Genomic DNA, 16162 nt, shown 5'->3' on the forward strand with positions numbered 1-16162 from the left:
ACCCTGTATATCTAAATCACATATTAATTTTGACCTTATCTCAGTATATGGTATGAGATATTAGTCTATACCTAGTTTCTGCCAAACTGCTTTCTAGTTTCCCTAGCAATTTTTGTCAAATAGTGATTTATTGTCCCCAGATCTTGGATCTTTGGGTTTGACAAACACTAGATTGCTATGGTCATTTGCTAATGTGTATTATACTTAATCTATCCCACTGATCTCCCACTCTATTTCTTAGAGTGTTTTGATGATTGTTTTAATGATTACTACTTTGTAATACAGTTTAATATCTGGTTCTGCTATGCCACCTTCCTTCACATTTTTTTTCAAGGATTACTTTTAGAGAGCTTTCACACTAATAGCCAACTGTGAACAGTGCAAGTAGGCACTCACTGGAACCCTCTTCTAAATGTCTACATTCTTGTTTGGGTCAATAGTATAAAATTAGATTATTAGCTTACTTTTATATTACTTGATTATTCCTTTAATATAAACAAGATACTCTCATTATTTATGGATTAGTCAAAATGGAACTGATTTTAGTTCTCTATGTGAAATTACTACCCATCTATAGCTGTCACATAATCATAACCACTTTAATTGCAGCAAAAGCAAAAAGATTCATTTTATCTTGATTTTAACCAAACTCCACTTTCTCCTGAAATAGAAACTCAGAGGATCAAGACTAGGGCAACAGCTCTACACCATTTATACCCATTCCTGGATTGGGAGAGGAGGTTGGATAAGGGCAGAATCCCAACACTGGACCTTCCTTTTCATTAACCTCCCATGTCAAGAGAAAAAAAGGAAATTTAATGGCTTTGCTTTTCTTGCCTCCATCTTCAGAAGGGTCAAAGGTATGCCCCATCTTCTAGAAGACCCTCACTAGGGTGATTGTTTAAGGGGTAATATAAGCAGTGAGGGATGAGAACCCAGGCTTTCAGGACCTCTTCCCATGCCCTTCCTTGCAAAATCATTTAAGACGTGTGTGTATGTGGATGGGGTAGGAAGGGAAGGAAGAGAATGTTAAGCAATTCTCTTGAAGTTTCTTGACCTTAGTTTATTAATTTAGGAAGTGAGAGGGAAGGAATAAGTACTTATACAATACCTATTATTTGTCAGGCAGTGAACTAAGAACTTTTTACAAATATTGATTTCATTTGAAGTGAGGAGGTGGATGAGATAATCTCTGTATTCTCATTACAATCTGGAGTCAATTTTTCTATGTCCATAGAGTGAGAATAAACAAGAGAAAGAAGAAGAGATGCCTGCATTATTAGGCAAGTTCTTTAAAATTCCAGGGGTTCATCCCATCACAGGCAATGATTATGTTCATGGTCATGGGAGTGCTTTGGTATTTGCACTTTTGGTTTGAGACCATGTTGTGGATCAGTTGACACACAGTCAATTGCAAAGGTTCTCTGCTCTGGTGACAGTTACTCCCCTTTTCCTTACAAGGAATGTTTGGGGTGGCACAGATGGCTCTGACTTTGTCGTTGTGTTCATGGATGAAGGTGTACTTCTCCTTACAGGTGCCCTTTGGCCCTAACTTCTGGGCCATCATGACATTGCAGTCCCTATTATTCTTGAGCTGCCTAGAGTAGAATATAGCCTCCTTTTGAAACAGTTCCTCAATTACTGGTGTCTCATGGGCTGTTACTTCCTTTTTACTGGCTTCTTCCGTTGACATTTTCACCTCATCCAATAATAGCAAGTCGTTCTTGCCAGACTCTTGTAGTTCTGTAGCTCTGATGCCTCCTGTATCCTCTGTGGTCTCTGCCTCCTCCCACGAGTCACTGTTCCCGAGCTGGTTCAGCAGCTCATGGTTGTCCTCCAGCTTTGTGGAAGCTAGCCAAAGCCCCAGGTCTAGGCCCAGCCCTGGCCCCAGCAGCAGCAGCATCATAAGAAAGGTCTGCAGCAGGACTGACTTCATTTTTCCTGGGAGACAAGAAAGGGAGAGAGAGGGAGGGAAGAGGAGGAGGAACCTGTTTTTTTTTTTTTAGACACTTATCTCCCCAAATCCTCCCAGTCTTGTCTCATTCCCTCATCCACACATGACAAAGTATCCCTCTCCTTTATGTTTCACATATTTCTAATGCTTTCTACTCTACTTTCTGACCTTACTTTGGGATCTTCAGATCATCAGCTTTGAACTAGAAGGGATTTTAGAAATGATTGCCTCCAACCTCCTCATTTTGCAGATGAGGAAACAGAGGCACCAGGAAGTTAAATGTTTTGTCTAGGACCATACAGGTGGTAAATGGTAGAGATAGGATATGAATCCAGTTCCTCTGACTCAAGAACCAGTGACCTTTTTCTTTTTTTTCTTACTTTTGCTTTTTGGAGGGGCAATTGGTGTTAAGTGACTTGCCCAAGGTCACACAGCTAGTAAGTGCTAAGTGTCTGAGGCTGGATTTGAGCTCAGGTCCTCTTGACTCCAGGGCCAGTGCTCTATTCACTGTGCCACCTAGTCACCCCCAGTGACCTTTTTTCTTATAGCCCACACTGACCCAAGTCATTCTATCATGGTTCTGAGGCCTTTCCCTCCCCAGGTCCTGTGCTGTGGTTTCTACAGAAACAGAAACAAGATCTGCCTCTTCCTCATTTGGAAGAGTCTCTAGAGAAGGTCTTTCTTCTATAGGTGAAAGGAGCTAGAGTTGGAAATTAGTGGAATAGGTGAAGTTGAGATTTTTTCTGCATGTAGTACCTTAGTGGGGAAAGATGGAAGTCACTCAAGTATTCCGGTAGAAGATAAATGACTGCAACCACCCCAAGGTAGAAGGCCAGGGGTAACATAAATTCATACAAACACTTCTCTTCAGTGAGATTACAATCACAGTCTAGTGAAATGTGAACATAATTATAATCACAGTCTTGAGAGAATGTGATTATAAATTTCAAAGCTCCATGTGATGCATAAAGCAAGATTCTGTGAGAATAGGCTTTATTTCTTTTCCCCTCTCACTTGGAGCAAATGGATTTATCTTTTTAACATCTGAGAAATATCCTCAGCAATAGGGTAACCAGTCCCAAACCTCACTCCGTGTAGAGGGCAATAATGGGAGACTGCTAAGTGTTTGGAAAAAACACTGGCTTGGTTTTTAAAGACCATGGTTTCTGGTCTTTGTTCTGATATTATTTTCCTTATTTTGGGAAAGTCAGTCACTTTTTCTGGATCTTAGTTTTCTCATCTGTAAAATGAGAGTGTTAGATTAGATGATCTAGGTCTCATTCAGCAATAATGCTTATGATCCTTTAAGTAGATGAAGCTATTGGACATTTATGGCTCTGTTTCTTTTGCAATTTTCCTTGTTGTGAAATATACCTCCCTGCCCCACCCCAAATGCAGGAAGAAATTCTTTCCCTCACTCCCGTCATCTAATCCATATCTCCAAGCCAATTCTGGGAGGGGAATATTTACTTTTATATCGTAGTGCCAGATAATGCTTGTTAGAGTTAAGTCTTGCCTCAACAGGCCACTTCTGCAACTGATAAACTATTCTTTACCCAGTTATATTTGAACTTCAGCCAACCCCAAGGTAGGATAGAGGATGTAGAATACCTAGTTCTAGGGTTTCTTTGCTTACCAAATCTAGAGACAGCTGAGCAAGTTTTGAATCCAAGTCAGACCTCCACAGGCTGGTCCCTTCCGTCTAGGATGGTGTTTCTTCCAGTATTTCCAATAGCGAAATAACTTTCCTAAGCACCAGAATAGTTTCTAAGTCTCTCTTCAATTCCCTGCCTCTCCCCTTTCACCCTCCCTGGAGTCTCCTTTCCCACCTAAGGTTTCTTTCCCTTTATCAGATGCTGAAGCTGAGCTGAGAAAACAGTAACAAATCTCCTAGTTTACTATTTATCCTTATATACTGTTCTGTCCCCTCCTTCCACCCCCTTACTTCCCAGCTCTTTGGGTATATTCTCAGTCTGTTCTTTCTCCTACCTCCACAAATTCTATAAAATGAGGCAATTTGGAGACTGAAACACATCTGATCATCAAGAAAGGAAATGATCCAAGACTGGAAAATGACTGGCAACTGTTCAATCATCAGACAGTTCTGCTCCTTGCTTACACCCCCATAGCTCTCTTGTGTGTAGCTGACCTGTAGTTGCACACCTGAATTTAAATGTTTTCAATATTCTCTCTAGCTCTTGTTGGTTTAATTCTTTTCTGGGGGAAACCAAGCCTTTTGGTCTTCACTCAATTTAACTGTCCATTATTGATTATCCGGCTTTCCAGTTTGAGAAATATAGGGGTATCATTGCATGATGGTTAGAGAACTTGCCTAGGAATTAGTAAGACCTGGGTTCAAATTGTAACCCTGACAAAATACTGGCTGTGTGACCTTGGGCAAGTCACTTAAAGTCCTCACTGCTCTAGGACAGGGCATATATGTTGCAGAGAAGGCACCAAATTGGTAGAGGAAGTTTTCATTACTTGGGAGAGCCATATATCAACGAAATCACAGGTACATGATTGTTGAGTTAGGATGGCATAGGAAATAGAAGTCTGGTCTCGGAGCTCACAAGACCTGTTTCTAACATATACTAGCTGTGTAATGTAAACAGGATAACAAGCGTAATTACTTAGGCTCCTAAAAGAATTCTCAAATTTTTTAAGTTTCAGAAAACTTGCTAGAGGGTGCCATTTAATGTTCACAAGAGCCCCTTGAAGTAAGGAAGACAAATAACACCCTGAATTTACAACTGTGGAAACAAGGCTCAGACAGGTTAAATGACTTGCTTAGGTCTTAAAACTAGTAATCAAGAGTTGCCCTGTTTGTCCTCAAAGTATGGTCCAAGGACCATTAGTGTTGTCTATGAAGGGATTTGCAAATTGATTTCTAATATTTTCAGTCTTCACAATATGACTTTCTACATTGTTCTTTTTAGGCATGAAATAATAACAACAATATTTTAAAGTTTGCAAAGTGATTTACATATATTAACTCATTTCATCACAACTACCCCAAGAAGTAGATCCTACTGTTTTTCCCATCATAGAGATGAGACAGATGTAAGTAAGCAAGGACATACAGCTGCATGTGAGGTATAAGGAGTCAGCAGAAATTTAGGAATGAATCCAAGAGAAAGCTTTGGAATCACTGAATTCCCATATTGGAAGGGACCTCCAATCTTTGGAGAAAACATTAATCTCTTCTCTAACATTTCCAAAAAAGAGGCATCTAGTCTTCCCAGAAATCAAAGATTTTTTTTATAAATTAATTTATCAGTCAGCTCTACCAATTTCTTTCCCAGTAGGTGGTTACAGGATAGATAATAAAGCAGAAGTAAGAATTAGATAATGTTTACTTACCCAGTTTGCATGGCCAATTCCTTCTCCCCTACTGAAACTTGGTTTCAGGAAAGGATCGGACACCAGTCACTTATTTATGCCTCGGTATAATGTGCTCAGAGGTGTGCTGGAGCCAACCAAAACTTAATCGAGAGAGCCGATGATTAAATTTTCAGTGTGATTATTTGCATCTTGGAGATCATCAAATACTACAAATCAGACATTGATTTATTGTTTTGTTGATAAGAAAATATTAATGGTGCAGAAGAAACTTAAAAGTCTTAGATATTTTCAGAGAGGTGGTTGTGAAATATCTTCCAGTGCTCTACTGCTTCTACCTCAGGTGCTAGGGGAGTCCTATGGGACTGCACTCCTAACAACATAGCTCAAGAGCTCCTGCACTTGGGCTTCTTAGCAATCAGTCAGTAGAGGCAATTAGCTCTTAGCAAAAGCATTCACTAAGATACCATAGGAAAAAGAGTTTCTATAAAATATTCCTTTCATAAACTTGAGGTACATTGTCCCACAAATACACGTATGGTGGGAAGACAACTCAGACTCAGAGAGCATGATGGTTATTAGGCATATGTATAGTAAATGTGGTGAAGACAACTCAACTTCTAGTATTGCAAAGTCTGGAAGTCTCTCTTCCCAGGGTCCTCATGCAACTCCCTTTGACTACGGTGTCTCTTGTTGGGCAGGTTGCTTCACTGCCAGACTGGCTTTGCTCCTCCTAAGACATCTCTGCTTATCTGGCTGCTCTTCTGGGATCCCAGGATGTGCCCCTCTCCATATCCTGACTCTCGATTACCAGAGGTCACATTTCTTAAAGCTGCTTCCTCCCTTCAGTGATAATCTCTCTGTATTTCTCTGTCTGGAGTGTGAGTCTGTGCTATTTGCCTCTGATTCTGGTTCTGGGTGACTGCATGTTTGTAAGCCCTTTTGCCCCTATACTACTCTCCATTACAGGCAGTGTCTCTTAATTGTTCCTGAAATCTCTCTCACTCCTGAACTGCTGGATGTCTTTCCTTCTGCTGTTAGATGTCATGCCTGATTGGGAAAGAAGAGAGATTAAATCCCTTCTTCCTCACCTGTAGGGATCTCACTTCACAGCTACTCTAAGCCTTGACTGCTTCTCAGAATTTTTATTTTTAAAGCCTCTAGAATCATAGCTAATTCTCCTCCTCTCCCTTGCCCTCCCCTCTGCAGCCAACTGAATTATTTTCTTCTTGACCCAATAAGAGGATTTTTTTATAATGCATTAATTTGGTTATTTTTTATTTTATTTTATCTTTTGCTTTTTTGGAGGGAGAAGGCAGGGCAATTGGGGTTAAGTGACTTTCCCAAGGTCACATGGCTAGTAAGTGATAAATGTCTGAGGTGGGATTTGAACTCCGGTCCTCCTGACTCCAGGGCCAGTGCTCTATTCACTGTGCCAGCTAGCCACCCCAATAAGAGAATTTTTGAACCTTATAAAGGGATCAGAGCATAGACAGAGCTTGTTTTTACATGAAAACTTGATCATGTGTGATGACTGACATCTGGTACTGTATCACCTGAGTTAAAAGTGTGAATCACATCCCCTTTCCCTTTTATAAACCTCAGAGCCCAGGTGATATTGAGAAAGATCCCCTTTGTGTGTGTTTAGTTTTTGGAGTTCTGCTGCTTTTTAGGCTCTTCATAAGAAATACTTCTAGAGTAGCTTTTCTGGTGTGCAAAATGTCCAAGAAGACCATGAGAGGTAGAGAGAATAGAGGAAACAAGGCAGAAAGACAAGAGAAAAAAAGAGAGATAAACATGTAGGGGCAAGATGAGGATAAGCCTTGCAGATGAGGTATCAAGCTGTTCTTTCCTCGAGGCTCCCTGTTTAATGCTATGTCTTTCTTTTCGACTGCCTGTCTCAGGTTGCTTTGCCTGTCTCTGCATAGGGCTGTTTCCACTAGGGTTCAGGCAGACTTACTATTCAGGGCAGCACCTCCATAGACTGCCTTTATCACTTGAGATCTTCCAAAAAGTCCAAAAGACTCTAACTGAGTCTGATCTGTCTTGAATTCCATCCTCTGAATATGGAACCTTCCAGGTTGACAACTAGCTAATCAGATAAATTCAATCAATGTGAATTTGCTGAGGGTTTAGGCACCCCTTATTTTTTAGGTAACTCTGATTCAACATTGGCTCTCTTTGGAATCAAGCCCACACATCCAATCAGACATGTTCCAGATTATGACTGCAGATAAATAATCCAGAAGAGAAGAATGGAATGCTAATTCCAGAACTCTGGAATGCTAGCCCTATACTATGTTAGTTTTTATTTTACTTTATAAAATCTATTTTATTATTCTTTTTTTTCCTCTTTTTTATTGCATAGGTTTTTTTTATGTTTCAAATGCTTTATTAACTTCTGATTTATATAGTTCATTTCAGCCAGATTTTGAGTTACAAATTTTCTCCCCGTTTTTCCTCCACCCACCGCCCCCAAATAGCAGTCCCACAGGATATTCCCTCCTCCAATCTGCTCTCTCCCATATTTTCTCCCATACCCCTTTTGACTTTTCCAGTGGATCTCTATGCCCCAGTGCCTGTATATCTTATTTCCCAATTACATGTAAAATAGTATTAATAATAGTATATATATATATATATATGAATATTTGATTTTAAAACTTTGAATTCTAGATTCATTCCCTTCCTCCCTTGACGCCCACCCTTACTGGGAAGATAAGCAGTTCAGTATAGGTTGTACATGTATGTGTAATGCAAAACAATAACATAGTAGATATATTGTAAAAGACTGACTCTATTTCCCTCCCTTCTATCCCAACTCCCACTTGTTCTATTTTCTACTTTGATCCCATCCCTTTTCAAAAGTGAGTGCTTCCAACTTCCCTCCCCCCAGCCTGCCCTCCCTTCCATCATCCCCCCCTCTCATCCCCTTCCCCTCCTCTCTACTCTCCCGGAGGGTGAGATCCCCTATTTAGTGTGTATGTCATTCTCTCCTCAAGCCAAATTCAATGGGAATAAGTTTGACCCATTCCCTTTTGCCTTCCTATTCTTCCCCTCCATTGTAACCATTTTCCTTTGCCTCTTCTATATGAGATAGTTTACCCCATTCTGTCTCTCCCCATCTCCTCTCATTATATTCCTCTCTCACCTCCTAATTTCACCTTTTAAGTATCATCCCTTCCTGTTAAATTTGTCCTGTGCCCTCTATCTATGTATACCTGTAAACATATATACACACATTCACATCTGTATTCATATGCCCATATACCCTCATATATAGACATATATATATATATATATTTCTATTCCCTTCAACTACTATAAGTTATAATTATTGCTTTTCCATTTAGGAATGTTAATAGTTCAACTTTGATAAGTTTCTCGTGATTTCTTTTCCCTGTTTACCTTCTCATGCTTCTCTTGCTTCTTCTGATGTCACCATAGTATACTATATATCCTTCTGTCTCCTTCTCCCTACAAAATGTATTTCAATCTATTGTTGATTAATTTTTCAGAGTCACATAAAGCTAGGAAAGAGAGAATTTCATCGGCATGGGGGCTGTACTTTGAGAGACTTATGGATTATCATTTGAGTTATTTTATATCCATAGAAAGTGAGTTTGGGAAAGAATAGGAAAAACTGAAGGTGACAAAAATGGGAATTTCATGCATACTCCAAGAATGAAGTGATCTAGTATCTAGTGTCTAGACACAAATATCTAGTACAATTTGGTGCTTTAATTTGATATAACAAGCCACCAGGTTGTCTGCTTCTTCCTGCATACCAAGCAAGTCTAAGCAGTTTGAGCTTAGCCTGCCACCTCCTGGCCTTTCCTGATATAGCACCTTGAATAGCTCTTGTAGGGCTATATTATTAATATCAAAAACAATCAGTCAGTCAACAAGCATGTATTACATATTTACTACTCACCAAAAAAAGAAGCACAGTGTCTCATTAAAGAAAGTTGAGAGGTTAGGATTAGTTTAAGATTCAATTAGGCTCTGGAAAGCATCAGTCAACTATAGCTTTCAATTTGCTTTTAGTCAGGCCCTTTTGTTATTCACGCATTTTGTAGAAAATCCATGCCAGTTAGAAACATGAAAAAAGACAGAGAGAATGCAGCCTCTATGCTACTCTGCATACTACATGTAGTAGGATTTATCCCATTGACCTTGGTGAATATATCCTTTCAACAATATCCTATGTTTGTGATCATTTAATAGGTTTGGATTTACAAGTCCAACACCTCGAAGAAATCAAAGCAAGAACAAAAAGACCAATGTGCACAAAATATTTACAGCAGCTTTTTTCTTTTTGCAGTGGCAAAGGACTAGAACTGACTGAAGAAATTGCGTGTGGTTTATGAGTATAATGGTTGGACATATTGAAACTTGACTCTAGCATAATGATGTCATTTTGGTCATCCTGGAGAATGAAGGACATCAACCAACCAACCAACCAACCAATAGAATACTATAGTGCTATAATAAATAATAAAAGGGACAGTTTCAGTTAAATCTGGCATGACTTGCAGAGTGAAGTGAGCAGAATCAGGATGCCAATTTATACAGTAACAATAATACTATAAAGACAGACTATTTTTAAATACTTAAAAACTCTGATCTATGCAATGACCTACCATGATTCCCCAGGACCAGTAATGCAGCACTCTACCCACTTTCTGACAGAGAGGTCATAGATTCAATGCAGAGTGAAACATAAATGTTTGGACATAGCTAATACGGGAATTCATTTGATTAACTAATGGTATTTATTATGAGTGTCATTTTTCTTTTTCTTTTTTTTTTTTACAGAGGAGAGGAGTAAGAGCAAAATGCCTATTCAAATATTATTTTTTAAGTTAAAAAAGAGAAACATTTTCAAAGTCAGGCTTTTGGAGTATGATCATTTTATTCTTTTTGTTTCTTTTTTGGAGGTCAGTTGGGGTTAAGTGACTTGCCCAAGGTCACACGGCTAGGTTTTTTTTGTGTGTGTGTGTGTGTTACGTGTCTGAGGTCAGATTTGAACTCAAGTCCTCCTGACTCCAGGGCTGGTGCTCTATTCACTGTGCTACCTAGCTGCCTCCAATCATTTCATTCTAAGCATCGTATTTTTAATTCGGACAACTACCATCTGGTCATTTGTAGCTTCAACTACATAGTATAAGCTTTAAGGTTTATCCTAATTATGCTGTTGTTTGTCCATCTTTCCCGAAGAGGACCATGACATTAGGAAGGTGATGTCATGACTTGCAAGTGAGTGGGATACAAGTGAGGAGGGCTGTGCAAAGTCACCAGCCTCACTTTTTTCCCCCAGAGTCATTTGGGTTCAGTTGCAAGATATAGATCAGGATGACTGGAGATGACCCCAGATGCATCCTAAGCATATATAACTGTGAGAAAACAGAAATATACTCCAGGTCCAATCAATTTTGATCTTTATATAAAAACATAAGCCTTTATTAAATAACAGCATAAATATTAACCAACCACTAATTGCTAATTTTCCACAATGCATTAGTTCAAAATATAGTTTATTGAAAAATTAAAAATGGAAATACAGACATTAGGTATAGATAATAATTATCAACTTTCAATCATGACTTGATATAACCTCAATTTGCTCTTCTGTCCTGAGGAGAAACCTTAACTTTTTAAACTTATTTTTGTACTGGATTTACATACAATTCCTGGCTTCTAACCTGCTTAGTAGTTTATCAAAGTGAAGGCTTTTAACTCTTCTATTTCTCAAGTCCCTTAAGGAAGAATTGAGCTTTCTGAATTGGCTCCTCAATTCTAGCTTCTACCCTTTGCTTTTTTCTTACATACTGTCTTTTCATGGCCAAAGCAGAGAAAGTAGAAATATGAATTATGCTTGAATCCTTATCACTATCCCCTTATAATCACCTTCTTCCAATCAGTAGAAGGTTGTTCTGACAACCATTGTCAAGACCTTCAGATCCTACAGCAGATCTGACCATGTCAATTCTCCCTCCCCCCACTCAACAAACTCCAGTGGTTTTCTATTACCTCTAGGATCAAATACAAAATCTTGTGTTTGGTATTTAAAGCCTTTCAGAACCTTACTCTTCCCTACTTTTTTAGTCATGTTATTCTTTACTTCTTTCTTCAGATACTTCTATCCAGTTATAGTGGCATACTTTCTGTACATCAAAACTTCCACTTCCTAGCTTAGGGCCTTTTCCCTGGTTCTTCTCCATTACTAGAATGTGCTTTCCCTTCACCTCAGATTTTTCTGGTGTTCTTTAACATTCACCCCCAGTCTTACCTTCTACAAGAGGCTTTGGAGGCACTCCCCCCCCCCTTTCTGTTCCCTCTTTCCTGCCCCCTTCCCACTGCTAGTGCTTTCCCTCTGAGATTGCTTTTAATTTATCCTATATATAGATAGTTATTTACATGTTGTCTCTCCCATTAGAATACGAGTTCCTTGAGGAAAGAGGCTGTGTTTTTTGCCTTTCTTTGTAGCTCTGAATGACTGACTATAGGACCAAGAGAACAAGAAAAACAAAGGTATTGATTGACCCTTTATAGGAAGATGTCCTTTTATTCCACCATTGCATAGATAGCTTCAAGGGGAAGCAGTTCTGGGCCTGAGAGGTGTGTGTGTGTGTGGGGTGTGTGTGTGTATGTGTGTGTGTGTGTGTGTGTGTGTGTGTGTGTGATCAAGGAATATCAGGAATGAATCTCTTGGTTGATAGCCTAAGCAGAAGTGTCAAACAATATTTGAGGGTTTCACCTGTAACACTGCAGAGTGACTCCTGAATTTGTGGTTGTTGTTCAGTCGTGTCTGACTCTTTGTGACCCCATGGACCATAGTACATCAGGCCCTTCCAACTTCCACTATCTCTCAAGTCCGTCCAAGTTCATGTCTGTTGTTTCCTTGGCACTATAAAGCCATCTCATCCTCTGTCATCCCCTTCTCCTTTTGTCGTCAATCTTCCCTAGCATCAGGGTCTTTTCCAATGAGTCCTGTCTTCTCATTGTGTGGCCAAAGTATTTAAGTTTCAGCTTCAGTATTTGACCTTGCAGTGAAAAGTCAATAGGATTGACTGATTTGACCTTACTGTACAAGTGACTCTCAATAATCTTATGCAGAACTACAGTTTGAAAGCATCAATTCTGTGGCGTTCGACTTTCCTTATAGTCCAAAGCTCATAGCCATACATAGTTACTGAAAAAAAGCATAGCCTTGATTATACAGACCTTTGTTGGCAAGGTGATGCTTCTTTTTTTTTTTTAGTATGCTGTCCAGATTTGTCATAGTTTTTCCTCCAAGAAGCAAGTATCTTTTAATTTTATAGCTGCAGTTGCCGTCTAGAGTGATCTTTGAGCCCAAGAATATAAAATCAGACACTGCTTCCATTTCTTCTTACTCTATTTGCCAAGAAGTAATGGGATCAGTAGCCAAGATCTCAGTATTTTTGATGTTAAGCTTCAAGCCAGCTTTTACACATTTGGGTAACCTTGCATGGCATAGCTCATAGTTTCATTGAGCTACACAATTCCTTCTGCCAAGACAAGGCAGCAATGGGGGGAGGGGGGATTCTTGAATTATATTTAATAAAATAAGCAAAAATATAATAAAACATAGATAAGGCTAACATGTGGCTTTCTAAGTTAATATATGACCTGCATGGATCCTTATATGTGGTTTAGTGACCCTTATTTCTATGTGATTTTGACACAATTGGCCTACAGGGTGGTCTGGATGCTGTAAGCATGCCAAGCTCAAAGCTGACCGTATACCATTCCTATACCACAGTAGCAGTTGCTATAAAAATGTGTTCTGGTTGTGGATTTGTGTGATATTAGGGAATAGTGAGTTGTTTAGAATAAGAGTGGTTGTTATGACTGACTGTTCAGGAGTGATGAAGAGTGAAAGTCAGGGTAGGCAGATGAAGGGGAACTCTTGGCTCAAGAAAGGAGTGAGAATAAATGCTGCAGCTGGGGTAGGGTTGTGACCCAGTTGCTAATACCTCCTACATAACTTATGACTGAATGGAGTCTGCAATGAGGAAAGGTTCCAAGATCAGATTCTTTCTAATAGAGCCTGGAATTGTGATTAAGATCTGAAGATCTCTTGGATTCTGTTTTGGAAAGAAATTGCTTGGGCAGTGGACGGTGGGGTAGGGAGAGTTGCTAGATTGCCTCAGGTACTGGACAATCTAAAAACCATATTTTCCCACCATTGACCCTCAATTTGTCTAACTAACCTTTTCCCTCCTTTATCATTATTAGGAATGACTAGGTGGTGTAGGGGCTAGAGCTACAGACTTGGAAACAGACCTGAATCTGAATCCTGCCTCAGACACTTATGTGCTATATGACTCTGGGCAAGTCATTTAACCTCTCAGCCTCAGTTACTTCATCTGTAAAATGGAGATAATACCACACCTACTTTGCAGGGTTATAGTAGAAATCATATGAGATAACATAATGTAAAGTCTTCAGAAACCTTAAAGTTCTGCATAAATGTTAGCTAATATTATGATAAGATTTTGGGATAATTATTTAACTTTGGGAGGATCCTTTGGGCTTATCTAGTCCAATTTACAGATGAAGCCCAGAGAGGTAAAATAAATTGCCTAAGATGAATTGATATTAGAAAACAAATTTCCTACTCTAAATAAAAAAATTCTTATCCCAGGGTGCCTGAATTTAAAACAATTTTTATAGCTGTATTTCAATGTAATTTGTTTCCTTTGTAATCCTATGCATTTTTTTAGACACTTGAAAGCATTATTTTGAGAAAGGATCCATAGGCTTTATTAGATTGGCCAAAGGAATCTAGGAAACAAAATGGTTAAGAACCTCTGCTCTAAATGAGTTATGATATTATTTTATTTAGTTCTATATAGTAATCTTAGTTTATTGGTATAGTGCAAAATCTGTAAATTGATTGGGGTCCTATAATATTTTTATTACATAGACATTGATCATGAGCAATGAGTATCCATCTAATTATAGGTCATTCTTTATTTCTTTAAAGTATAGATTCTTAGCCTGGGGTATAATAACTTCAATACAATTGGTTTCCTTCATAATGAATACCATGTGTTTTGTTTTATGCATTTAAAAACTTTATTCTGAGCAGAAATCCATAGACTTTCCCAGATTCTGCCAATGCAGGCCCTCACAGAAAAAGAAGCAGCAACACTGGTTTAGATCCAGAGCTCTTTCTACTTCTCCTCATTCTTTTTTTTTTTAGAGCATTTTTAAAAATTTAATTTAATTTTTTTAGTTTACATCATTCATTTCCACAAGATTTTGACTTACGAATTTTCTCCCCATTTTCCCCCTCCCCACCACCCCAAAACAGTGATCCCACTGAGTATCCCCTCCCCCAGTCTTTTCTCTCCTATGTCTTCCCCCATCCCCCCTCCAACTTTCCAGTAGGGCATGGTGAATCTCTATGTCCCAGTGCCTGTATATCTTATTTCCCAGTTACATGTAAAATAATAATAATAATAATATATTTTTTAAACCTTTGAATTCCAGTTTCCTTCCCTACCTCCTTTGTCACCCATCCTTACTGGGAAGACAAGCAATTCAACACAGGCTGTACATGTGTAGCTATGAAAAACATTTCCATAGTGGATATATTGTGAAAGACTGACTATAATTCCTTCAATCCCATCCCACCCCCAACTTGTTCTATTTTCTAATTTGATCCTATCGCTTTACAAAAGTGGGTGCTTCCAACTTCCCTCCCCCCCAGCCTATCTTCCCTTCCATTATCCCCCCTCTCATCCCCTTCCCCCCTACTCTCCTGTAGGGTGAAATACTCTAGTGTGTATGTGATTCCCTCCCTAAGCTAAATTCATTGAGGATATGGTTGACTCATTCCCTTTTGCCTTCCTGTTCTAGCCCTCCATTGTAGCAATTTTCCCTTGCTTCCCAGTATCTATATGAGATAATTTACCCCATTCTATCTCTCTCCATCTCCTCTCATATTCCTCTCTCAACTCTTAATTTCACCTTTTAAGTATCATCCCTTTCTATTTAACTGGTCCTGTATTCTCTGTCTATGTATATCTGTACACACATATACACATTCTCACATATGCATTCATACACCCATATACCCTCCTATATAGACATATATATGTATGTATACATATATACACATACATACACACATACATACATACATATATACTTTTCTATTCCCTTCAACTGTTCTCATACTGAGAAAAGTTTCATAAGTTACAATTATCATTTTTCTGTGTATGAATGTAAGTAGTTCAACTTTGATAAGTTCCTTATAATTTCTTTTCCCTGTTTACCTTTTCATGCTTCTCTTGCTTCTTGTATCTGAATGTCAAATTTTCTATTCAACTCTGGTTTGTCCATAAAGAATACTTGAAAGTCCTCTATTCCACTGAATGACCATATTTTCCCCTGAAACATGATACTCAGTTTTGCTGGGTAGGTGATTCTTGGTTGTAATCCCAGCTCCTTTGACCTCTGGAATATCATATTCCAAGCCCTTTGATCCCTCAGTGTAGAAGCTGCCATGTCCTGTGTTATCCTGATTGTGTTTCCACAATATTCAAATTATTTCTTCCTGGCTGCTTGTAATATTTTCTCCTTGATCTGGGAATTCCAGAACCTGGCTATAATATTCCTAGTTTTCTTTTTGGGATCTTTTTCAGGAGGTGATGGGTGGATTCTTTCAACCTCTATTTTGCCTTCTGGTTCTAAAACATCAGGGCAATTTTCCTTGAGAATTTCTTGGAGGATAATTTCTAGGTTCTTTCTTTGATCATGGCTTTCAAGTAGTCCAAGAATTTTTAAATTATCTCTCCTGGATCTATTTTCCAGGTCAGTGGTTTTCCCATG

At 38.8% G+C, this 16162-nt stretch overlaps 1 protein-coding gene across 2 annotated transcripts; it reads right to left on the reverse strand.

Moving 5' to 3' along the window:
* Positions 1-726: 726 nt before the first annotated feature.
* On the reverse strand, positions 727-6063 carry RNASE10 (ribonuclease A family member 10 (inactive)). 2 transcript variants are annotated; one of them, XM_069097474.1, is made up of 3 exons: positions 5318-6063; positions 3591-3702; positions 727-1941 (listed from the first exon to the last, which is right to left on the reverse strand). In XM_069097474.1, exon 3 carries the CDS (start codon positions 1934-1936, stop codon positions 1280-1282), a length of 657 nt encoding a protein of 218 aa, XP_068953575.1. In that variant the 5' UTR covers positions 1937-1941; positions 3591-3702; positions 5318-6063; the 3' UTR covers positions 727-1279. The 2 variants fall into 2 exon arrangements, with proteins under 2 accessions (XP_068953575.1, XP_068953576.1); XM_069097475.1 differs by lacking the exon at positions 3591-3702.
* Between the last annotated feature and the right edge of the window lie 10099 nt (positions 6064-16162).

The sequence above is a fragment of the Petaurus breviceps genome, unplaced genomic scaffold (assembly GCF_028583685.1).
Source record: "Petaurus breviceps papuanus isolate PSGF00001 unplaced genomic scaffold, PetGlider_PUasm1.0 37, whole genome shotgun sequence".
NCBI lineage: Eukaryota > Metazoa > Chordata > Mammalia > Diprotodontia > Petauridae > Petaurus > Petaurus breviceps.